This window comes from Salvelinus namaycush, chromosome 36, assembly GCF_016432855.1.
Source record: "Salvelinus namaycush isolate Seneca chromosome 36, SaNama_1.0, whole genome shotgun sequence".
NCBI classification, from domain to species: Eukaryota; Metazoa; Chordata; class Actinopteri; order Salmoniformes; family Salmonidae; genus Salvelinus; species Salvelinus namaycush.
The window spans coordinates 10,757,546-10,783,607 of NC_052342.1; the positions used below are offsets into that span (position 1 = coordinate 10,757,546).

General features: G+C 41.9%; 1 protein-coding gene across 1 annotated transcript in view; it reads left to right on the top strand.

Annotated features, from left to right (window-relative positions):
• The first annotated feature begins 552 nt into the window (after positions 1–552).
• LOC120030455 (adhesion G protein-coupled receptor A3-like) overlaps positions 553–26,062 on the top strand; it is a 52,058-nt gene continuing 26,548 nt past the window's right edge. Inside the window, exons 1-2 of the mRNA XM_038975867.1 lie at positions 553–1,646; positions 19,852–19,923. Coding sequence (XP_038831795.1) covers positions 1,423–1,646; positions 19,852–19,923 — 296 coding nt within the window. The 5' untranslated portion in view covers positions 553–1,422. The remainder of the gene's footprint in view (positions 1,647–19,851; positions 19,924–26,062) is intronic.

The window sequence follows — 26,062 nt, forward strand, 5'->3', positions numbered from 1 at the left end:
TCTTTTGTGTTATTGACTGTAACTCTGTGTTGTTGTTTTTGTCGTACTGCTTTGCTTTATCTTGGCCAGGTCGCAGTTGTAAATGAGAACTTGTTCTCAACTGGCCTACCTGGTTAAATAAAGGTGCAATACATTTTTTTATAAAAAAAACTGTTTGTTCGGTCTATCAAGGAGAGGGGCAATACATGTTATTAACTGACATTCCCTGATTTGTGATGTAGCCTAAAGCTTGACAACATTAAATTATTTTCTAGGAATATTCAAGAATATATATTTGTCACTCGGGAATGCTCAAAAGTTCAAGGACCAATACGGGATATTTTTCATGGTCAATATGGCTAGGCATATCTATTTTCCATTCAATTAAAGAAAATAGGTTTTTTTTCTCTATAATTGATGGGTGCACAATTTTGCTTTGTTTACCTTTTATTGTGTTTCATCTTTTTCTTCACCGGCACGTAAAATGTAAACCTGAGCAGCAGATAGAATGGGAGACAAGAGGCAGTCTGTATTGCCTGTAGAGTGACGTCAGTGGCTGTAAATGTATGCAACATGGAGCCCGGGTCAAGACTGTGAGAGAAGAGTTCTCAACGGAAATGAAGCCAATGAATACTTTCAAAGAGAGAGACGAGGACAGCAATTATGGATATCTATTTAAACTTGGAAGAATTTCTTCACATTACTGACTAACTCGAGTGGGAATATGTTTCTTTCTTTCGTTTTTTAGGAGTGCTATGATTTCCTTTTGCACCAACAACTGGACTCGATGGACGCCTAAAGTGAAAAGTTGCTTACAGATGTTTTAGTTAGTTGTAAGGCTATTTAAATGTGTGGCAGTTTACGCCTCTCGGGATCAGTTATTTTAGGGAGGACATTTTTAAAGTTTAGGCGTGATCAGATTTCATTAAGTTAGTGTGTTATCTTTGGATGACTGCAGCTGTCTCTTGGTGGAGTAGGCAAAATTCTCACTTGGATCCGCGCTATTGGCGACAAAGAAAATATTTTCTCAATCGTTTAAGTCAAATTGTGTAGCCTAGAAAAATCGTTACAATTACAAGTGAATGTTTTTTTCCCGGAAGGCAGCAAAGACCCGATAAAGAAATTGAATTATAAATCGTGTATTTTGGCAAACAAAGGATGTATAGACCCTCTCTCGGATTAATTGACGCCGAACACAAATCGAAACCTTTGCAATAAATGGAGGGGGAAATCCACATTATGGTGGACAATATGTTTGCAACATGACTGAAGCTCAGAATATTCTGAAGGACGTTTTGGCTTACCATTTTAACAGTACCCTATTTGTGCCAGACCATTTCATAGTACGACCATAAATCCCTGCCTTCCACGCTACTTGATATTAATATATACTTGTCTCTACATATGCTTCAGTAGCCTAATTATCTTAACATCTCATTTAAAATGAGGGTAAACGCGGTGGATTTGTTGCAATTGTTACTTGTTTTGCTACTCAGTGGCGATGGATCTGCGCTATCATATGATTGTAAATCATATGATGAACGTTCAAAAACCGCAGGGAAAAGCACACAGTCGGTGGCCACGGCGGATAGGAAAGTGGTCTGTAGCAATATGGAACTCCATCAGGTGTTACCCCCGGACTCCTTCCCCAACAGAACAGTCACGTTGTAAGTATAAATCGCATCAACAAAATAATTATGCTGTCCCCTTGTTTGGAACAACTTGGGCACACAGAAATAACCAAACCGCCAAATGTTTGTCTTGTTTATTACCTGCACTTTATTCTTTCTGTTGAGGCCAACTACTATTCAACTTTCAGGCCAACACAACTGGCATAACATCCCAACTGCAGAATTCTTCAATTAGCTAATAGCCAGCTATATCTTGTTAGTTTTACACTGACCTAGTTTGGGTATGTTTAGGTTAATCACTAAGTTCTGCTGATGAATTCAACGACTGACATACACATACTGTACATTACAGCTCAAATAAAATGATCCTGCCCTTACAAATGTTATTTATTATGGATCCCCATTAGCTGCTGCCAAGGCAGCAGATACTCTTCCTGGGGTCCAGCAAAATTAAGGCAGTCTATACAATTTTAAAAACATTACAATACAGTCACAGGTTTTCACAGCACACTGTGTGCCGTCAGGCCCCTACTCAACCACTACCACATATCTACAGTACTAAATCCATGTATGTGTATAGTGCGTATGTTATCGTGTGGGTGTATACATGTGCCTATGTTTGTGTTGCTTTACCGTCCCTGCAGTTCCATAGTGTTTTTATCTGTTTTGTCAATCTGATTCTACTGCGTGCATCAGTTGCTTGATGTGGAATAGAGTTCCATGTAGTCATGGCTCTATATAGTACTGTGCGCCTCCCATAGTCTGTTCTGGACTTGGGGACTGTGAAGAGACGTATTGTGGGGTATGCAATGTTGTCCGAGCGGGGTACCAATAATTCAAAAAGACAGCTAGGTGCATCATAAATACAAGTAGTGATGAAGTCAATCTCTCCTCCACTTTGAGCCAGGAGAGATTGACATGCATATGATTCATATAAATTCTCAGTGTTCATCCAAGAGCCAGACGTGCTGCCCAGTTCTGAGCCAATTGCAATTTTCCTAAGTCCCTTTTTGTGGCACCTGACGACACGACTGAACAGTAGTCGAGGTGCGACAAAACTAGGGCCTGTAGTACCTGCCTTGTTGATAGTGCTGTTAAGAAGGCAGAGCAGCGCTTTATTGTGGACATACTTCTCCCCATCTTAGCTACTGTTGTATCAATATGTTTTGACCATGACAGTTTACAATCCAGGGTTACTCCAAGCAGTTTAGTCATCTCTATTTGCTCAATTTCCACATTTATTTCCTGCTTGTGTCAAGGATACAGAGGTCACTATTTCATGTGTAGCTTTACTGCATCATGTCCATCCCCTGTCAGCTGTATAACAATAATAGTATCCTTTCTAACAGATGTCATTGTCATGTCTCACTATAACTACTCCTGTATGATGGAAATGTCAGTGACCAGAATACAGTTTTAATATGGTAAATGCAGTGTATACCTGTATGGCATCCCAAGGGTATTTATATAGGCTGAGCAGACACATATACTGAGATTGTTGAACACATCTAGTGTGTGGTTGGTAATAATTTTCATTGCCACAACACAGCTATTTGTGTAATGCAACCACACTGTGTGTACCATTAAACCACCACAGCATATTGCACATGCAGTTACCCCGATGGAGAGAAGACTGAAGTGTTTTTGAGTCTACACCAGCCAAGAGCATCAGTTCGTTATACTAGTACTCTACACTAATACCTCATTTGAATGGCCCAAGAGATGGAAAAGGCCTTTTATTGTGACTTGGTTGATGAAAGGTTGAGCCTTTGCCTAATTTGATCTATGTTGTGTCGGGGGCCTTTTTTTTGTACGGAGCTAAATTAATGACAAACCACGTGATGGGATGTCTTTTCAAGGGGCTACGTCAAGCATGTATCAAAGCCTCATTGGTACAGTTGTCTCTCTTCTAGTGGCCTCTTCCAAAAATAGGAGGAAAGAATGCAAGGAATTAGGTTTAGTGGTTGTACGTGGGCCTCTATAACGTTAAAACGGAGGATGTAGGTGTGGATTGATGTGGGTGGGAGATTGTTGCTTTTTCTTCTTCATTTTTTTAAGTTCCTCCAAAGAAGCTTGTAGTTCCTCAAGGATTATTTTTCTACTCTGACTAGGCATGAATTTGGTTAAGTCAGTGACTGATTGAGATGTTATTACCCCCGTCATGGTATGCAATCTTTCTTTTTTCCTTACAATGAGCTCAACTGCTTGGAGGGCCATCATTTTGTTCCGCCCGACAGTGATTGATTGGGAGTGGAAACATATTCCTGTCTTGAGCATTGAACCAAGCTCCGTGATTTAAGGTCTGAGAGTTGGTCACCGCAGAACAAGAGCGCTAATGAGATTGCACAAATTGCAACGTTCTCCGGCATTCCTATGGGTTTCCCACTAAACTTCCCCACGGGTCTCTTAAAGTGTTTGTCAACAGATTTCGGGAATAATGGCGGTAGGTCTTCAGGATTTCAAGGTTTCCGTCAAATAGACTCACTGCAACTCTGTCCAGATGAAAGTGACCGCTTTCCATGAAACCGCGCTCTCTTTTTGGCTGCTACATTTTAGGGGTGTTTGTTTATGGCTTGTAAGATCAGCATGCCTAGTGGTTAAGGGGCTGGTTTACGACCTCTCTGTGTCCTGTCAGAGGGGTTAACAGCGGTCTGGACACTGGGCCTGGACTGACCTGATCCCAGGCAGGGTCCCTGCTGCTCCACCCGACCTTCCCTGACCCTGAAAATCAATCACTTCCCCCTGCCTGGACACCGTAGGTCCCAGTCATGCCCTACTACCTCTCGCTCTTGTTCTGTGGGGTCAAGAAGTTCACCCTGCCTTCTGGCCCCAAAAGCTAAAGTTGGGAGGAGAGAAAGTGCAAAAAACTAAATTGATAGTGTAAGGAAATTTGGATGGCACTTTCGATTTATTTTGAAAAATGGACTGCCAATAAGATAGTCCTTAACTTCTGGTTAAACACACCACATACATTGATTGTTTTGTGGGCATTTCATCTTTAAGTCCGTGGTATGCAAAAGTTACAACTTTTCCCCAGTGAAATTTCTATGTCAAGATGACCTTTGTCAGACCCACCATTGTGGGTAAATAAACCTTTCTATCTGGTTTAGTTTGGATTACCACGCCATTATCTCAGGGAATGGCTTATCTGGAGCTACCTCTGACTTGTGCAGATAATGGATGTTTCTGGACAGAGTTCACACAATCGTATCCAGCCTTAACCACTGGTCTAGGGTCTGCGAAACCACCATAACATGTTCTAAATATGTTGATTTGGTGCATCGTTACCAGTCCCTTTCCAGACTTGTTATTTGGGAGATTTGAAATAGTCTATTGACAGACCTGCTTGTCAGTACATTAAAGACTTGGTCCGATGCAGTGATTCATGTTGGGTGTAATTAGAGACCCATTAATCATACCTTCCCTCTCTTTGACCCACACACTTCCTGTTTCCTGTCTGGAGGGATCATCTGACCTTTAGCCAAACTGAGCAGCTCTCAGTTAAAGCTACAATATGTAACTTTTTGGGAAAACTGACTAAATTCACAGAAATGTGAGTTATAGGTCTCTCATTTTCATTGAAAGCAAGTCTAAGAAGCAGTAGATCTATTCTATGTGCAATATTTCTATGCTTCCCGCTCCGATTTTTTTTTTTTTTTTTTTGCTTCTTTTGGTTTTGTACACGAGCTTCAAACAGCTGAAAATATAATATTTTTGGTTATAGAAAACATTTCACAGCGGTTTAGATGGTACAATGATACTCTATCCAGACTGCTTGTTTTGTCACATAAATTGAAATAAGACAGACTTCAATTTTTTTTTAGCAACCAGTAAATGGTGAAGCAATTTCAGCATATTGCAGCTTTAAAGCGAATAACAAAGACAAGTTTAAAACTTTCTTGAATCATCAACGAAATTCATCTAGACATTTTAGTCAGAGTAACTAAGCACTATGATTTAGAAAAATGTTAGTTGGACATAGTTTGTAATCAAAATGGCTGGAAAACCTTGATTGGTTTAAAAGTCAAACTCATTAGGTTCATAGGGAAAGTATTTGGGGACCCTGTTGTGGAATGCATCCATTTATCCAGCGTGGTTCTCTCTGAGTTCAGGCTGCTGAATGTCTCTGTGGAGAAAGGATGAGTGCTGCATTCCCAGCATTTGGACTCTCCAACTGATACTGCATGCCAAAGGAATCTGAGAGAAATGACACAAACTCATTGACACAACCAGCTTGTTCTCTTGTCAGAAAAGTGTTTTGTGAAATGAGGCCTCGTGCTAGCATAACCTTTGCTTCTTTCCTCCGCACAGTGTGCTAATTTCAGGTGTGTCGTTTGAAGAGTATATGCGCAACCGCATGTGTGTGAGGCTGTACCTGTTCATGTTTCACCCTACATTAGAGCAGCCCCTCTGGGGTCCTTCCCAGCAGGCACCTGGGCTTGACTATGCAGCCCAGAGCACACCTGGAGTCCACCGAAGAGTGTGGAACTGATGTCAGCACGAGGCAGGGATTTCCTCCCCGCTGCAGGAAAAGCAAGTGTGATTTCACGACACAGTTAGGAGCAGTAAACACAAGGTTCACAGCAGCAGGGAATCATGGGGGATGGCCCGGTATGCGTCCAGTTTCCTGAATACTTAACCTGCAGTGAATGCCAGTGGACCATGTTTTTAGAATGGAGTAGCTAACTCCATAATAGATTGACTTGAAACTTGCGGTAAAAAACATTTACATTTTACATTTATAAAACGTTTTAAATGCATAACAAAGACGAGTAAGTTATAAGCCTACGTTCTCTCGCCACTATATTTGACATCGTTGTTTACGTTATGAGTGAGCTGAATTTAGTTGTGGCATCTGAAGGTAGAATCCTTTCTGTTGTTCGCTTGATTTATTTAGCTGCTCCTACATGAAAAGGTGAAGTTGGCAGGCCGGCAGCCTTTTGATGTGCTTGTGTAACTAGTACCCAAGAGTACGCTGTCATGCATATCCGGTGGCTAGAAAGGTTTTTTTTGCTTTTCAGGCACGCATTTGGGTTAACGCAACGCCCCCTGTGTTTCCCATTGCTGTTGTGTCATGTTTGGAGAGGAGAACCAAATCCCGAAGGCGAGGCAATGACTGGCGGCTGACTGTTCACAGCCAGGCGGCTCACAGTCTCTCCTTGCACACTCAGACCTGTTGAGCATTTGGTTTGCCAGACCATACTTGGGCCTCAAGTTCAAAGGCTAGGCTATTCATTTGGGCTTGGTCTTATGTGCACCTGAATTTCTGTACAAGGACGTGGGCCTTCTTGTTTGTCTATCTGAAAGGCTCCAGTTCTTGGTTTCTATTCATTTGTCTGTTAGCCCTGTATTTTGCATATGCAACAGTTTGGGCCGCCTGGCTTGTTGCGAACTAATTTGCCAGAATTGTACGTAATTATGACAGAACATTGAAGGTTGTGCAATGTAACAGAAATATTTAGACTTAGGGTTGCCACCCGTTCGATAAAATACGGAACGGTTCCGTATTTCACTGAAAGAATATACGTTTTGTTTTCGCGATGATAGTTTCCGGATTTGACCATATTAATGACCTAAGGCTCATATTTCTGTGTTTATAATATTAAGTCTATGATTTGATAGAGCAGTCTGACTGAGCGGTGGTAGGCGGCAGCAGGCTTGTAAGCATTCATTCAAACTTTACTGCGTTTGCCAGCACCTCTTAGCAATGCTTGATTCACACTCTGTTTATGACTTCAAGCCTATCAACTCCTGAGTTTAGGCTAGCAATACTAACGTGTCTATTAGAACATCCAATAGTCAAAGGTATGTGAAATACAAATGGTATAGAGAGGAATAGTCGACGCGTCACAATTCCTAACTACAACCTAAAACTTCTTAACTGGGAATATTGAACCACCAGCTTTCATATGTTCTCATGTTCTGAGCAAGGAACTTAAACGTTAGCTTTTTTACATGGCACATATTGCACTTTTACTTTCTTCTCCAACACTGTTTTTGCATTATTTAAACCAAATTGAGCATGTTTCATTATTTATATGAGACTAAATAGATTTTATTTATGTATTATATTAAGTTAAAATAAGTGTTCATTGTTCATTCAGCATTGTTGTAATTGTCATTATTACAAAATAAATGTGTGTGTGTTTATATATATATATAAACAGGCTTTTTTTGGTCCTCCAATAATCGGTATCGGCGTTGAAAATTCATAATCGGTCGACCTCTGCCTTGCACGTAAAGGAGCTGTAAGGTGACTGTTTTCTATACATGCTTTAACGTAGCTCATTGGAATTAAAAGGAGATATTGTCCGGCTTATAGCTGTGGGAGAGTGACACAGCATAGACTGTTCTTGTATGACAAGTGACCTCAGTGAATTATTTTAAAGACGAGGCATTTGCCTTCCAAATGCGAGACAGTATTCAGGCCTTAATTTTGCGCAATACGCATGCTGCCAATTCATAACTTAGTTAAAGAATAATCTATGGGAATTTCTGAGGAGTTTCCTTATGGTCTCCCAAGCGTTCTGGTCGTTACCACAGTTTCAGGGAGTGGAGAGAAAGTGCCAGGGTCACCTTTAACCGCCATTTCATCAGATGTAATTAAGTAATATGATGCCTACCCTCCTATCTCAATCGGATACTTTTGATGAATGTTCATAGTTTCCCCTTTAATATGGACTGACAAGAGCTAAAGGGCTTAAAGTAAGGCTCCTCCTGAAGCTCAGCAGCACCACAGCTATTGAGCCCGCCTTTTCTTTCACCACCACAACCCATCCCCTCTCTCTGTGTGAGCTTAGTGAATGGTGGAGTCTCTTTAGCAGGGTTTTTCTTTTTTTATGAGCTCAATTGCCGTCAGAAACGTTGTTACCCCTGTGTTTCTAAAGGGCTCCAGCTCTCCTTCAGGCCGTCCTTTGTTAAGCCTTCTAAGCATAAAGAAAGTGTTGCGAGGCTTTTTTTTGTTGTTGCCTACTGCCTTTGGGGGGGTTGTATAGTGGCTGACCTTTTTTCTTTTTTACTCAATCCCTGGTTAACTTTAGTGCTAATAACCTGGGGCCGATGTACTTCAAATGGCTGGATGTTCTGTTGTGAAAAGAGTGCAACCTTACCTTCGAGACTGATAGGCCCATTCTGGGAAAGAATAGCCGTATTGTAGGTGGTGTGTTTTATCATTTAAGATCTTTGCTTCACTTGAAGAGCACGGGGAGAACAGAACATTAGTTTGCCTGTTATGTTATGAGTTTTTTAAATTTATTGCTGAGGAATTATCGCAATGGATTTGGTGGAATGGTGGTGAAACCATAGAGAGAGAGTTCAGTCAGTTAGGCTTGACGACATGCACGGTTTGTATGATAGAGGCTACATTTCTTGTGATTTACAGTCCCTATTACATTAGAGCATATTACGAGAGATTTGTGTGGATCTCTCTTAGGGCTGACCCCATTTAGTCGACTGGTTGATTGTTTGGTCGATAGGCTGTTGGTCGACTGCGATTCTTTTTTTTTTAGTTGAGCAGTCGCAAATATATATATATATTTCATGGCACACAAGACAGCTGTCTGATTCGTGTCAGTGGAATAATCAATTGCGGAGGCCGCAGGGATGGAACGGTCCAAGCAGAAGTGAGTTTGGCTAAGATGCACAAGGCACTTCTCTCCAGAATGTGCTTCCTCCCGCCAGTGCACATTCATTGTTTCGTAACTTCATTGTGTGAACTGTTTGCCCTTTGATTGTTAGTGTCTCTCAATTCCCCATTACATTCTGTAGGTCACCAGTAGTTCATTTACCGTTAATTCCCATAATGTAGGCTCTACAATGCTTGTTTGGTTACGGTAATTTCTGTTAATGTATTCTATTTATTATTATTATTGGTAACAGACTAATATTCTCATTGTTGGAGTGGACATGTTGTTTGCAGAGCTCACAACCTATGCAACACTTGTGAGGAACAACATTTTGGTTTATTTCATTCCATTTGCGAGTTTTGTCAATTTATTCATTGTCTTTTTTTGGAGCACTCCTGTCAATGTTGAATGAAGACGCACACCTGATTGCGCATATAAATGCACGCCTGGGCTACCCGGGCTATGCGCAAATGTAGGCCTATAAATGTGCCCATTTGGAGACGAATCCCCGAGCTGACAAGGTAAAAATCTATCAGTCTGCCCCTGAACAAGGCAGTTAACCCACCGTTCCTAGGCCGTCATTGAAAATAAGAATGTGTTCTTAACTGACTTGCCTAGTTAAATAAAGGTGTAAATGTTTTTTTTTTTTTATCGGCCAAATCGGTGTCTGATTTCCGATTGTTATGAAAACTTGAAATCGGCCCTAATTAATCGGCCATTCCGATTAATCGGTCGATCTCTAGTCTCGACCCCCACCCTGTGCAACTGGGTCCTGGACTTTCTGACGGGCCGCCCCCAGGTGGTGAGGGTAGGAAACAACATCTCCACCCCGCTGATCCTCAACACTGGGGCCCCACAAGGGTGCGTTCTCAGCCCTCTCCTGTACTCCCTGTTCACCCATGACTGCGTGGCCATGCACACCTCCAACTCAATCATCAAGTTTGCATACGACACTACAGTGGTAGGCTTGATTACCAACAGCGACGAGACGGCCTACAGGGAGGAGGTGAGGGCCCTCGGAGTGTGGTGTCAGGAAAGTAACCTCTCACTCAACGTCAACAAAACAAAGGAGATGATTGTGGACTTCAGGAAACAGCAGAGGGAGCACCCCCCTATCCACATCGACGGGTCAGTAGTGGAGAAGGTGGAAAGTTTTAAGTTCCTCGGCGTACACATCACGGACAAACTGAAATGGTCCACCCACACAGACAGCGTGGGGAAGAAGGCGCAACAGCGCCTCTTCAACCTCAGGAGGCTGAAGAAATTTGGCTTGTCACCAAAAACACTCACAAACTTTTACAGAAGCACAATCGAGAGCATCCTGTCAGGCTGTATCACCGCCTGGTACGGTAACTGCTCTGCCCACAACCATAAGGCTCTCCAAAGGGTAGTGAGGTCTGCACAACGCATCACCGGGGGCAAACTACCTGCCCTCCAGGACACCTACAGCACCCAATGTCACAGGAAGGCCAAAAAGATCATCAAGGACAACAACCACCCGAGCCACTGCCTGTTCACCCCGCTATCATCCAGACGGCGAGGTCAGTGCAGGTGCATCAACGCTGGGACCGAGAGACTGAAAAACTTTTAGACCTCTACAAGTCTGGTTCATCCTTGGGAGCAATTTCCAAACGCCTGAAGGTACCACGTTCATTTGTACACACAATAGTACGCAAGTATAAACACCGTGGGACCATGCAGCCATCATACCGCTCAGGAAGGAGACGCGTTCTGTCTCCTAGAGATGAACTTACTTTGGTGCGAAAAGTGCAAATCAATCCCAGAACAACAGCAAAGGACCTTGTGAAGATGCTGGAGGAAACAGATACAAAAGTATCTATATCCACAGTAAAACGAGTCCTATATCGACATAACCTGAAAGGCCGCTCAGCAAGGAAGAAGCCACTGCTCCAAAACCGCCATAAAAAAGCCAGATTATGGTTTGCAACTGCACATGGGGACAAAGATCGTACTTTTTGGAGAAGTGTCCTCTGGTCTGATGAAACAAAAATAGAACTGTTTGGCCATCGTTATGTTTGGAGGAAAATGGGTAGGCTTTCAAGCCGAAGAACACCATCCCAACTGTGAATCACGGGGTGGCAGTATCAAACATGGGGGTACTTTGCTGCAGGAGGGACTGGTGCACTTCCCAATATAGATGGCATCATGAGGAGGGAAAATTATATGGATATATTGAAGCAACATCTCAAGACATCAGTCAGGAAGGTAAAGCTTGGTCGCAAATGGGTCTTCCAAATGGACAATGACCCCAAGCATACTTCCAAAGTTGTGGCAAAATGGCTTAAGTTAAGGACAACAAAGTCAAGGTATTGGAGTGGCCATCACAAAGCCCTGACCTCAATCCTATTGAAAATTTGTGGGCAGAACTGAAAAAGAGTGTGTGAGCAGGGAGGCCTACAAATCTGACTCAGTTAAACCAGCTCCGTGTCAGGAGGAACGGGCCAAAATTCACCTAACTTATTGTGGGAAGCTTGTGGAAGGCTACCCAAAATATTTGACCCAAGTTAAACAATTTAAAGGCAATGCTACCAAATACTAATTGAGTGTATGTATACTTCTGACCCACTGGGAATGTGATGAAAGAAATAAAAGATGAAATAAATAATTCTCTCTACTATTATTCTGACATTTCACATTCTTAAAATAAAGTGGTGATCCTAACTGACATAAGACAGGGAATTTTTATAAGGATTAAATGTCAGGAATTCTGAAAAAGAGAGCCTGGACTTGTCTAAGGTGTATGTAAACTTTCGACTTCAACTGTGCTTTCACGTATGAAACAGCACAGTCTATAGACCTACTTTGACATACTTTTCAAAATCGATTCTACAGCACAGGTTGACTATCTGTTCTTCATCGTAGGCTTCTCTATTCATCTACAATGCAGAACCCTTGTCCCAATTAAGATGTGAATATTATGAGTGGTCAACAGAACTATAAACACCCTCTGTTTAGAGGAAGTTGTTTATGGTAAACTATATGCAAGTTATTCTGCAGTCCTGGGAACTTAGCAGCTCCCTTCACGGAGGTCACACACCAGTCATGGGAGAGACGAAGGAAAAGAGCGAGAACAGAGCTCATGACTCAGGAGAATTCTCTTACACAGATTTATTTTGACAGTCAGAGAGTCACAAGGTTAGCAGTGCATATTTATCTAGACGGACTTGAAGAATTCCGAACAGTGTGTGTGTATTTGTAATATAGCTGTGCCGATTTTAATTCTGAATCCAGTGTATACCTAATTTATGCAGTTTTCTAAGAAACTAGCAGGGATATTTGTGGATAAACAAAGCTGTAATTGGATCTGGATGTGCCTACATGTCACTCAGGTCCTGTGAGAGAGAATATATTGAACTTGTGTATCCGAAGTTATACATGTATGCACAGTCCGTCCCCGTCCCCCCACAAATATACAAACGTAATTCATTTGGAGCATTGCTTGCTTTCATCTTTGTGCTCATTATCATCAGTGCAAAACCATTAATGTACTTTACTTATTATTTATTCACAATGGAATTACATTTTTAGACCATCCCTCCCTAAACCATATCCAATAGGCTGTATAAATCAGTCAAACCAGTTATTCCTCAATGCAAATGAGATTTTCTCGACCCGAGCACTTTATGCGAGGCCCCTGTGGCTCTGCCTGTATCATCAGTACGTGTCGAGAGCTGTGATAGACTTTGCAGTCTCGTTCCTCAGCAAGCCCCGACATCTGGAGTTACAGCACAGAGGAAAGTCTGCACGGGCCAGCCATGAAACACAGGAACTGTTTGTGTTCCCTCTCTGAGGGGTTTTTAGCAGGGAAGAGAAATAATCGAATGAGTCTCCACCGGCCAACCCTGTAATAAAGCTAGCCCTCAACACCCTTTAATGACTCCAATCTGGCCGGGGGTTGTGGGTACTGGTTGTGTGTGTGTGACCCACCACATCCCCTCCAGAAGGCCAAAAAATAGGGCGACCACAAGCCAGTTGTGTCCCCCCCCCCCCCTCTTCTCACACCCTCTTCCTCCAAAGGCATAGTAATTGAATAGTGATGTTAACATACTATTGAATAACATACTATACTGTGAAAGGTGACTAGCATGATTTAAAAATCTGAAGAAAGTGTGTTTTGGGGCCAACATTTTTCCTGCTCTTTGCTTTTCTTCTGACATGTATGACACTGCTTCTGTCACAGGACATTTTCCCTGACCAATGTTTTTCAGAGTAAACCAATGACTGTTAATAGTAGGGTGTCCTGTTTACCCACTTTGGGTGAAAAAGCACTTTGGTGATATAAATTCACTTCCTTATGCTATAAAATACATTTTTACCAAGACAAATATAATTATTAATATTCTGAATCATTCAGTGGGGTCATTCTCTAACAATATAAACATATTTTCTAAAAAGTTGGAAATCTTAACCTAATACATCCGATAATAAGCACCAAGCTCTGTTGACATAGCGGTCCAGTTTTGTTTTGAGGATTTTACATTTTGTGTTTGTCTTCAAAGTTGTTTCAGCGGGTTGCAAAATTTGCATGACATGAGCTGAATTAAATTTGAAAGGCTTTGAAAATAAAAATTACGCTCAGTGCTCCGTTGACATTCCAGAGAGACGCTTGATTTTGTGAAATCTAATTCTAAAGAACAGGAATTTGTAATTGATATGAGAAGCGTATAATAAAGTATGAAAATACTACATGTCATGTCATAATTGATATCTGTCTTACCTCTATTGTATATTTCCTGCGGATTCGAGTTTAACGGGAAAGTGAGCCTGTCAGGTAGCCAGTAGCCTTAATTCTTGCACAGAATCCAGCCTAGCTGACACTGCAATTTTCCTTTAAATTCTTTTACCTGGTCTCAGAGCTTTTTTTGCTATTCTGTACGTAAATGCGAAACACTCCATTTAGTATGATACAGTATGTTACGTTTCATATGGTATGTATTAATTTGTGGATGTCCATCACTCATTTGGTGTGATATGTTAAGAATTACAATTCGTATTATGTTATGAGTTTGCTAAACGTACAACATATTACTAATTGTCAAAATGTTAAATATGTTATGAATTTGCTAAACTTATGTTACAAATTCTAGCTAGGTGTCTAGGTTAGGGGTTAAGGTTAGGGGAAGGGTTCGCTTACATGCTAAGTAGAAGTAAGTAGTTGGAAAAGTTGCTAAAGTTGTCCGTGATGAGATTCGAACTCGATGTTATACGCCCACCCATCCACCCCGACCAACCACCTTCCTTTTGTTTTTGCCTTAAGTAACCATCTGTTTTATGTAACCATAGCAAACGTAACATATCATACTAAATGGAATAATACGAAATGTTCTGAGACCAGGTTGGATTTTTGACCACTCTTTTTTTTTCTCTGGCCTCTGATTTAGTCACCCTAATTCCGGCCATCCTGCAAGGGTAAAAACTCAACTTTTGAACGGATTGTGATAGAGACAAGCGGTTTGGACCATTGGTTTTCTTAGAGGATTATCTACACCATTATTTTACCCATTGGTCAAAACAGTTTTTGTTGTTAATTGGTCACTCTATTAATTGATGCTTTTGGCTGAAGCCACCATTAAAAAAAAAAAAAAAAAAAACATTGGTAATTGAAGCTTGAAACCCTAAATTCCCCGATTTGTATGGTTTCTGTGAGGCTTCTCCCGTTTTAGCTTTCAAGGGTTTTTCGCCCTTAAATATGAGACTTTCATTAAATGTATCACTTTTTTTTTTTGTATTGTATTTTATTAGGATCCCCATTAGCAGCTATTCTTCCCGGGGTCCACACAAACATGAAACGTGACATAATGCAGAACATTTAATAGACAAGAGCAGCTCAATGGAAGAACTACTTAAAATGAAAACGTCACACATAGCCAGGGGTAAAGGCGGTCCGGTACATGAGTCAATCACAATAATAAAAACAAAATGTCAAAAACTGTAGGCTATTACACCACTTTTTACACCAATCATTACCGCATGTCAGAGGAATGGAAAAGCGAATGGACTTGAAAACGGGTGGTATAGCCTATGCTCCGAAATGCGATGTGGTTCGATGAGAACACAGACATTTTGCCAAGGCAGAGATGAGTGGCCGACACACAGACACGTGTGGACAGCAGTGGATGCATTAATTCTGGCTTAATAACAATCTCCAAATGTCATTACACTTTTTGGTGTTTTGTGTAACTAGACTGGTATCCTAGACTAGTCCATTCACAACTGTTTTGAGGCTGGAAATATATTTCAAGTGGATGAACGTGCGGGGGTAGCATAGTAAAGGAGCCCGTTTGAAGTGATTGTTTGACAATCAGATGAGAACATCATGACTGGTTGTGTTTATGCCACAAAAAAAGGTAATAGGTTTTTAAAGTTAAATGACAAATATTTTACGACTAGGCCCACAGAGATCCTATTGAATTAATAGCAATTCTATGATTAGGCCCATACCATTTTTAGGGGGTCCTGTTCCAGGAAGAAATTAATTATACTTTCACACCTGCACATATCAGTACATAAACACACAAAATATCTAGGTCAAATAGGGGAGTGGCATTGTGCCGTGAGGTGTTGCTTTATCTGTTTATTAGCTGTTCACTTGAGCAATATGAAATGGAAGGGAGTTCTGTGCAATCATGGCTCTATATAATACTGTAAGTTTTCTTGAATTTGTTCTGGATTTGGGGACTGAAAAGACAAAAGGCTGCATGTCTGGTGGAGAAAGTGTGTGTGTCAGAGCTGTGTGTAAATTGATTGTGCAAACAATTTGGAATTTTCAAAACAATGTTTCTTATAAAAAGAAGTGATGCAGTAAGTCTCTCCTCTACTTTTAGCCAGGAGAGACTGGCATGCATAGTATTAGCCCTCTGATTACAGTGAAGAGCAACACCTACCGCTCTGTTCTCAGCCAGCTGCAGCTTAACTAGGTCCTCCTTCGCAGCACCTGACCATAAGACTAGGCAATCAAGATAAGATTAATCTAAAGCCTGGAGGACTTGCTCTGTGGATTGTGGTGTCGAATCTCTTCCTCACGGACATACCTCTCCCCATCTTTACAACCATTGAATCAATATGTTTTGACCATGAATGTTTACAGTCCAAGGCAACACCAAGTAATTTAGTCTGCTCAACAGCTACATTATATTATTCATTACCAGATTCATCTGAGGTCTAGAACTTAGGGAATGGCTTTTAGTTTTCGAGATGTTCAGGGGTAGTTTATAACACGCCACCCATTCTAAAACTGACTGCAACTCCTTGTTTGCAGTTTCACTAGCTGTGATTGCTGATGCGCATAGGGTTGAATCATCAGCCTACATAGATACAGTCTTTGTTTAATGCCAGCGGCAGGTTATTAGTAAAAATAGAAAAGAGTAGAGGGCCAAGAGAACCACACTTTAGATGTTTAACATTAGAGAAGCTTCCATTAAAGAAAACCCTCTGTTCTATTATATAGCTCTGAATCCACAATATGGCAATCTGAGGTTGAAAAGCCATAACACACATTTTTTCAGCAACAGGTTAAGGTCAATAATGACAGTACAGCTTCCACAATCTTCTTCTTATACATTTCTTTCAACCATTCATCAGTCATTTGTGTCAGTACATTGCATGCTGAGTGCCCTTCTCTATAATCATGCTGAAAGTCTTTTAATTTGTTTACAGATAAATAGTATCCGGTCAAATAACGTTTCTGCAAAATGTTGCTAAAAGTCGGCAGCAAACTGATTGGTCGGCTGTTTAGAACAAGTAAGGGGTGCTTTACCATTGTTGCGTATTGGAATGACTTTGACTTCCTCCAGGTCTGAGGAAAAAAAAGACTAATAGGAGTGCCAATATAGTGTGCTACCATCTTCAGTAGCTTTCCATCTAAGTTGTCAATACCAGGTGGTTTCTCATTATTGATGGACAACAATTTTCTACCTCACCCACACTAACTTTACAGAATTCAAAATTACAATTATTTTCATTCATTTATTAGGTATTTTATTTAAATGAATGAAGGCCTAGGAAGAGTGGGTTAACTGCCTTGTTCAGGGGCAGAACGACAGATTTTTACCTTGTCAGCTCAGGGATTTGACCTAGCAACCTTTCGGTTACTGGCCCAACACTCTAACCACTAGGCTACCTGCCGCCCCAAAAAAAGGTTCACAGTTTGTTGTTGGCATTTCATTCCTAAGTTTGCCTACTTTGTGATTGTCAATACCAAAGGGTTTTGTGATAAATGAACCATCTGATTCAATGAAAGATGTTGAATTAGTCTATGTACACTGAGTATACAAAACATTAGGAACACCTGCTCTTTCTATGACAAAGACTGACCAGGTGAAAACAGGTGAAGGCTATGATCTGTTATTGATGTCACTTGTTGAATCCACTTCAATCACTATAGATGAAGGGGAGGAGACGGCTTACATTTTTTTTAAAGGCTTGAGACAATTGAGACATGGATTGTGTGTGTGTGCCATTCAGAGGGTGAATGGACAAGACAAAATATGCCTTTTAATGGGGTATGGTAGTAGGTGCCAGGCGCACCGGTTTGAGTGTGTCAAGAACTACAACGCTGCTGGGTTTTTCACGCTCAACAGTTTCCTGTGTGTATCAAAAAGGGTCCACCACCCAAAGGACATCCAGGCCAGCATCCCGGAGTCGCCTCTTCAGTGTTGACGTTGAGACTGGTGTTTTGCGGGTACTATTTAACGAAGCTGCCAGTTGAGGATTTGAGGGGTCTGTTTCTCAAACTAGACATTCTAATGTACTTGTCCTCTTGCTCAGTTGTGCCCTGGGGCCTCCCACTCCTCTTTCTAGTCTGATTAGAGCCAGTTTGCGCTGCTCTAAGTAGTACACAGCATATGAGATCTTCAGTTTCTTGACAATTTCTCGTATGGAATAGCCTTCATTTCTCAGAACAAGAATAGACTGACGAGTTTCAGAAGAAAGTGCTTTGTTTTTGGTCATTTTGAGCCTTTAATCGAACCCACAAATGCTGATGCTCCAGATACTAAACTAGTCTAAAGAAGACCAGTTGTATTGCTTCTTTAATCAAAACAACAGTTTTCAGCTGTGCTAACATAATTACAAAAGGGTTTTCTAATGATCAATTAGCCTTTTAAAATGATAAACTTGGATTAGCTAACACAACGTGCCATTGGAACACAGGAGTGATGGTTGCTGATAATGGGCCTCTGTACGCCTATAAAGATATACCATTAAAAATCTGCCATTTCCAGCTACAATAGTAATTTACAACATTAACAGTGTCTACACTGTATTTCTGATCAATTTGATGTTATTTTAATGGACATTTTTTTGTGCTTTTCATTCAAAAACAAGGACATTTCTAAGTGACCCCAAACTTTTGAACGGTAGTGTATGAAATGTGTAAAGCTGTATCCAAACATTATTAAAGTGACCATTGTTCGATGAATATATACATAGGGCAACAGTCTCTAAGGTGCAGAGTAGAGTACTGGGTGGTAACTGGCTAGTAACAGTGACTAAGGTTCAAGGCAGGGTACTGGGCGGAGGCCAGGCTAGTGGTGACTATTTAACAGTCTGATGGCCTGGAGATAGACACTGTGATTCAGTCTCTCGGTGTCAGATTTGATGCACCTGTACAGTCTCCGCCTTATAGCTGGGTGAACAGGTCGTGGCTGAGGTCCTTGATGATCTTCTTGGCCTTCCTGTGACACCGGGTGCTGTAAATGTCCGAGAGGGCCGGCAGTGTGCTCCTGGTGATGTATTTGGCCCTCACAAAGTTGATTACCTGATAGCATCTTCTCTCAAATTCATAAGGGGTCAATAAGTACAATACTTAAGCACTTTATACAATGCTTTCTCTGTTATCTGATTGATAGTATATAGAGGTGATGCATCTTACCATATGTAGAGATGAGATTTCTCTCAGACAAGTTCTGCATACTTTCATTGAGTCATTGTTGCCCTGACCAGGACTAGTCTGAACCTAGATTTAGCAATACCAGTGACATGTGGATCTAGCCCCTAATAAAAAGATAATGCCTGGTTGCCAACGCGTCTCATTATCGAAGGTCAAGACAAGACACCTGAACTGCCGGTGTCTACGATCAAGCGTATAGCATTACATCAAATTACTTCTTGTGGCACTCTGGAAACAATCTCAAAGTGAGTCACCGCCGCTTTGGATCAAAGGATCATACCTTTAACCATCAAAGCGGAGGAGGGTTGACGGAAAGTATGCAACCACCCACTTTCTCACATCTCACCAACCTGGATGAATTGTACCCCGTAGAGACACATGCTACCAGTTTAGCATCATGAAAGACCATGGTGGGCAGAAGATAAAGTTGTTTTACCCCTGGCCTCTTTCTGGCACTAGAGAACATTCCATGAATGGAGGGTTGAGGGACAATAGGATGGGATTACTAGAGCTGGGCTTTTCTTCAGTGTTGAAGGAATTTCAAATGTCCAAAGTAGACTCATTCTTGTTAGGTGATGAGCACGTTTTAGTATGTGAAATGTAGTTTCGTTGAGTTAAAATTCTGCTAATACTAATTACTGCTGGAAGCTGCTGTACATTTGTAGGAATTCTTTAAATTAAGTTGATGTATCTTTTTTTCCTTCAGGATTTTAAGCAACAACAAAATTCAGGAACTGAAGAATGGATCCTTCATCGGGCTGTCTACTTTGGAAAGATTGTGAGTCTTAACATTTTCATAATATTCTGATATTTCCTACAAGCTCTGACCATGGGAGAATGAATACTAAGTGTAATTTATGCCTTTCATCTTGTGTCAATCAATATCTAGAATCACGTTTCACTTTACACATACTCTTTGACAAGACATCTACCTTTCAGTATAATGTGTGAGATGAGTCCTAAACCAAACCCATTGCTCTTACTATATATACCATAGTACAGCTTGGGGAAGTGCTATGTTAGACAGAAATGTGCTTTTATTTATTACAGGTATGCAAAGCTTTTCTAGGGGCAGTTATGACAGAATCCAATCCGAGCTTGTTTCACACACCAGATATTTCTTAGTGTTTCATTTCAGAACAATATCTAGTGTTTGTAAGGGAAGTATACATTATGCAATAAACTATTAGTGTTAGAAAGAGAACCAGAGAACAAGAGAACAATTTTTTTTTTAAAGATAAATGAGGCAGAGAATAAGAGCGAAAGCCAGAGGGGAGCAATACAGAGAGGATTAGGCCTATTGTACTTTCTCTGCCTCCGTGTCAATTAGCAGCGAAGACATTTATTGAGGTCTACTCTGCTCTGTCAATATTGAATATGCGTCGGAACGATTGAGTGAGCACGCGGAAATTCGTCGTTCCTGCCACAACGCAAAGAGTCTTGTTTGGAATCCTATCGGCCGCGGTTTCCCCCGAGACACAGAGGAAATGCTCTCGGCCCGCATGTTATGGACTGGACTTCATGCAGATAAAATAACCAGACCATTAATAGCCACGTTGTTACCCAAGGCTACAATAACCGATGACCGCATCAATGGGGAATTTTAAGGGAATATTTTCCAAGGTCTTGTTAAAAGGTACAGGAGTCTCTGTGGGAGGTATGTGAAGCCTTTTTTGGCCGCAGTTAGCTATCTGGTATTGGTCTAGAAACCATAGCCAGGCGGTTGGAGGTTGAGTAGAACAAACGTATCCCCTAATGTTGGGTCACAGTACGTTTACATGCACACTAATAATTCGATATTAAACTAATTATGGCAGATGGTCGAGTATGGCATTAGTCACGTAAAACACCTTACTCTGCTTATCTTAATCGGCCTACGGTCATAATCGAATTAAGCATACGCCGATTAAAACACCTGGATTTCTGAGCAATCTTTCAAATGATTAGGACATGTAAACCGCTTAATCAGCGTTCCAGCAGTGTATTTGATCTGCACATGTGCCAGCACCGGGTAGCGCAAGCCTCCCTCTTATGTACGAGTGAATTGAGTATGCATCCTTATAAATAGTTTTCACATACAAACTTTATAAGTCAAAAAGTACTCGCAAGAATAACATGGTCACTGTGGTAGACTGTTTTATTCTGATTGGTGATTTTCTGCATTTATTAAAAGTCCCATTAGTAGCCTGATTTCAGTTGTGTCCATGTAAACAGGATTATTCGGGAAATCGTTCTTCTTGCAAAGCATGTAAATATTTAAACAAACTACTATATTAACCTGTCTGTCCACAATAATCACATTATTGTGTGCATGTAACCGTGCTCAGTGGAAGTTTGTTCTACCTAGTAAACATTCCCACTTGTTGAGGTTCCTCTCAGTGTGTGAGGCTACATGTTTAGCTCCAGTCTGTTAACCTGTTTACCCTCCGTCTGTCTTTCACCATACCTATCCCTCATCTGAATATGTTATGATGCTATTGACTAGTAGATCCATGCTAATGCATCTTGAACCAATGAGAAGACCCAGAATGACATCAAAGGTCAAATTGGGGGTGCTTATATTTGTCCTGTTTCACTGCATGTACAAGTGGGTAACCTGTACGAGTGTGACATCCGCTCCCAGATTATGTGGGGCGAGCTTCCTTCCTGGTTTTTATAAGTGGGTCAGATTTTAGAGTTTTGGAGTGGAAGGCCGTAAGACCGGGCTGCCCAACCCTCTTCCTGGAGATCTACTGTCCTGTAGGTTTTCAGTCCAACCCTAATTTAGCATATCCGATTCAGCTAGTTAAGGTCTTGTTGAGCAGCTAACTAGTAGAATCAGGTGTTAAATTAGGGTTGGACTGAAAACCCACAGGACGGTAGATCTCCAGGAAGAGGGTTGGGCAGCCCTGCCGTAAAATAAACTGAAAGTGCTTTCTGACGGTGAGTGTAAGCTCCTTTGATCCCCCACGCTGAGGAAGCCTTTAATGCTCTTTGCTTCATCTTAATGCACAGTGTACGGCCAGTCGCTTTGGCTGGCGAGTTAAATCTCTGGGTGGAAGAAGTGTGCAGCCAGTGGCACATGTACCTCAAAGCAGCTCCCATTGTGCTTTCCCTCCTCTCCAACCCCCTTTCATCCCACCCCCTCATCCAGAGAAGCTCTTTGCTTTGTCATTCTAATGAAGCCAAGACCAGAGGTGTCGGCAGAATGATTCACACACACACACACACACAAAGCCAGCCCGGTTGCATGGTGAAGTGGCCCCTGCTTTTCTTCCCTCCAACTCCCTCCTCTCTCTCCTCTGACTACAGTCGACAACAACAAAATACAAATTCTGTGCCCTGGTCTGTTTGCATGCAGTGACGAGCTCTGTCATCCTTCCTTCCTCCCCTGCTTCATCCTTCCTCCCCTGCTTCCTTCCTTCCCTCCTTTCCCAGATCACAGCCAACAAAAATAGGGATTCTCTGCTTGGGTAAGTTTGTGTGCAGTGGTGCGCTCTGTGATTGGAGCTGATTGTGAGTGGCAGGCAGGGGGTAAATTGATTAGCCCTTTCCAGCCCCAGCCGTGAAATGGCAGGGTAACTGTGGTGACAGCAGTGTTTTGTTAGGGCCAAAGGTGTCCTAGCATGGAGATGAGGCCCACTGAATCCCCATTATTGCCCTCCTACACAGTAATATAAACCCAAGCTAGCCCCTGTCGCACGGTTATTCTCTCTCCAAGCTGCCACAAATTCAATGCAGAGCGAAGGGTTATTACGAATGAAGCAGGACTAATCTCTTGTTGTTTGGAAAGACTGGAGAGGTATTGAGTTTCAGGAGGAAGCATTATTATGGGGAATAACCGTCTATGAGGAATGCTAGTCTGGAACTGTATGCATGTAAGAGAACTGTACATATTGTGTGACTGTAGGTTCTCAACATTGCATAAGATAACAAAGCAATTACAGAAAAAGTATATTATGGGGTGAGACATTTGTGTTTCTCACTTAACCGGACTGAGGTGGAGTGAAAAATCTCAGCGTTGAGAGAAGCCTTATTTGATCGACTCTTGTGATCTGCTAACAAGGAATCATCCATAAATTTGTTTCAGCAGACAGCCTTGTTTAACATCGGCAATGTCTCTTCGTTGCAACATGAATGTTCATCTTGAAAATGCAGCCTTGTGACAGATTTGGTAGAGTATATTTTTAGAAACCTGCCAAAGAGACAATCTGGCTTTAATATTGCTTGTGGCAAATGGAAATTGAAGAGACTGTCTTTTCCACCTTCAGAATGACAAGGTCATAATGTTTGTCAGTAGCTACCGTGCTCTTACATTGAACAGCGCATTTGGCTATGTTTCTACACCTTTTCAAAATGGCTGCATAGGCTTCTCATAATCTTTAGTTTAAACTAGACCGAACATGAGGATAATTCTGGAACCCCCTAAAGCACTTTGAGGTAAATTAATTCCGACTCCATTATCCAGTAATTTCCATTTTAGCATGGCAAGCAGGCCTAGTGTGTTCTTGCAAAGAGACTTTATAGAATTTGAGTTGGGATAGGTTGTGCACGGTGTACCTCCAAATGCAACCCCCACCATTAACCCAACTCCTCCCTCATGTTATCCACAAACTTCTCTAAAAAGGAAACTTCAAATGGTTTTATATTCTGCACTTTTACGCCTATTTCTGCCAGTAGATTGCAGATGCAAAGGTGGTAGTGTTGGGCTTGTAAGATTTTACTTTGCAATACGTCGATGCCACCCCTCAAATTGTATCTTAGTGATAGCAGTGACGACTTGACAGTGGGGTACTGCAGATTGTACTTCACCCAAGCGTCAATGAATCAAAAATATAGATCAACCAGCTTCTTAAAGCTGGAATCCGGGCCACGTCCGTCAGGGATATTACAACAACAAAGAAGTCACTTCCAACAACGAATACTGGACTCGCGATAGAACAGAAGAATGTGTACTGCAAATCGTCTTTACCACACGGTGACGCTCCTCACCTTGTTCAAACAATAACAAAGGCGGTGGGGGGCGACCAGTGGCGCTGTTTCCCCTAATGCAAATTCCATCTTTAAACAACTGACACACTCCGTTGAATTGCAAACCGATTGGAAACGGTACCTTTCTGTGACTCGCCTCAAGTAATCCACCAAACAAAGACCATTCTTTACCCCCTTCCAAGAAGCCCAGAACTGATCACTTCAAGCTGTCATTTTTTTGGGAAAACCATTGAACGAACTTAGGAAAGGCAATCACAGAGAAATCTGAACTGGAGTTCGAAACGAGTCCAGAACAATTGTTGGACTGTTTCACCCTTTGCCAGCATTCCAACACTACTCTTTGAGGAAATGAAAGGCTCATCAGATTGGGATTGGCTTTGGTGCTAAACTGCCCCCACTGATGTTTTGACACCGGCCATTTGACTGGCACCGGCCCCACCATGGCACGATTAAGCCTGATCAAGACATGGATAAATGTAAAACCCACCTTTTGCTTGTTGAACACCCTCCCCCAGAGTCTGGACTGCTATTCTACCACTTGTGATATTTTGCCCCTCTGTTGATTTACTATGGTCAGCAACATAACACAGTTGGGTAAAAACCACAGCTAGGGTTGGGGATGGCAACACCAGCATTTCAAAGTGAAACCTTTGGAAGGTTTTTAGAGGGGAGAACATAATTGGCTATAGAGAAATTAGTAGGGAAAAAGTACAATTTTGGCACAAAGCAAGTACAAAGATCCTCACTTCCTAGCCTCTTGCAGGTGGTCGAAGGCACTCTGTGCTCTATTTGTGCCTTGCATTTCAAAGGGAATATTTTTTTTCGTCCTCCCCCTTTTCCATCTTTCTTTCAACACCCCTCTACAGGAAAGCCAATTCTGCCAGTTCACATCAAACGCAATAGACTCCTATGATCCACGTGTAGCCCTGCCTCCCAATCCCCTCCACCATACCCCTCCAACCAGATGACAGCTCTTCATCATCAAACAGCCCAGTCACAGTTACCCAGCGGCCTTTGTGTGGGGGCTCAGGTGGCGACCCACGAGATCTTTTGAAACATGGATCGTAATGAGTGACTCGGCAGTGGCGGCGCGGGTGAGCGCTAGGCGCTAGCAGGTATCTGTGACCGCGCAGCCTTTGAACTTGGTCCAGAACGAAGCGTGGCGGTGTCCTTAGTGTGTGTGGACCCACGGCTGTCAGCGATTGTGCTGAGGAGGCCTGATTGATGTGGGGGGGGGGGTCTCGTGCCCTAGCCACAGGTGTCGGAGTGGGTGAGAGTCCTACGGGATATGGGAGGATTGTTGGCCATGTGGTTATCCTGTAACAAAGTACCATAGAACCAGGGGTTAATGGGGTGAGCAGCAGTGGGATTTCAGTCATTGCATTCTTCTGAATTTTTAGCTTAAAGCTGGCTCTTGAGTGAAGGCCTTAAGGCGTCAGCATACTTCAGTTCGGTTGGCGCCTAACCGAACTTGGCTAGCCAAACCGAACTAGTGTGCTTGCGTACTCCCTTAAAATACCTTCTATTGAAATACGAAAAAAAGCGCCATTAGTACTGTTTGTCCATTTTGAGATGCCGTAGCCAGTATACGCTTCCTCAAAATAGTCAGAATTAATCTAAAATCACTCAAGACATGATTACATTTTTGCCATGGAGATCTTAGTAGCACAATTATACGTCTAAAGAAGATGTTTGGTGCAGTAATTACTCAATGAAAAAAATGTGCATCAAAACGAGTTGTCTCTCTTTGAATGACGACAACAGACTTTATTTAAGAATCCCTGCTGTTGACCAATCGCAGACGAAGGGATGTAGACGGCTTGCCTCTAGAAGAAGAAAAATAAATAAATAAATAAATAACGCTAACTGAAGTCCAAAACTAACAAAAACGCACAAACTCTTCCGAACTGTTTCAGCTGGGAAGCATGCGAACACCTTTAGTCTCC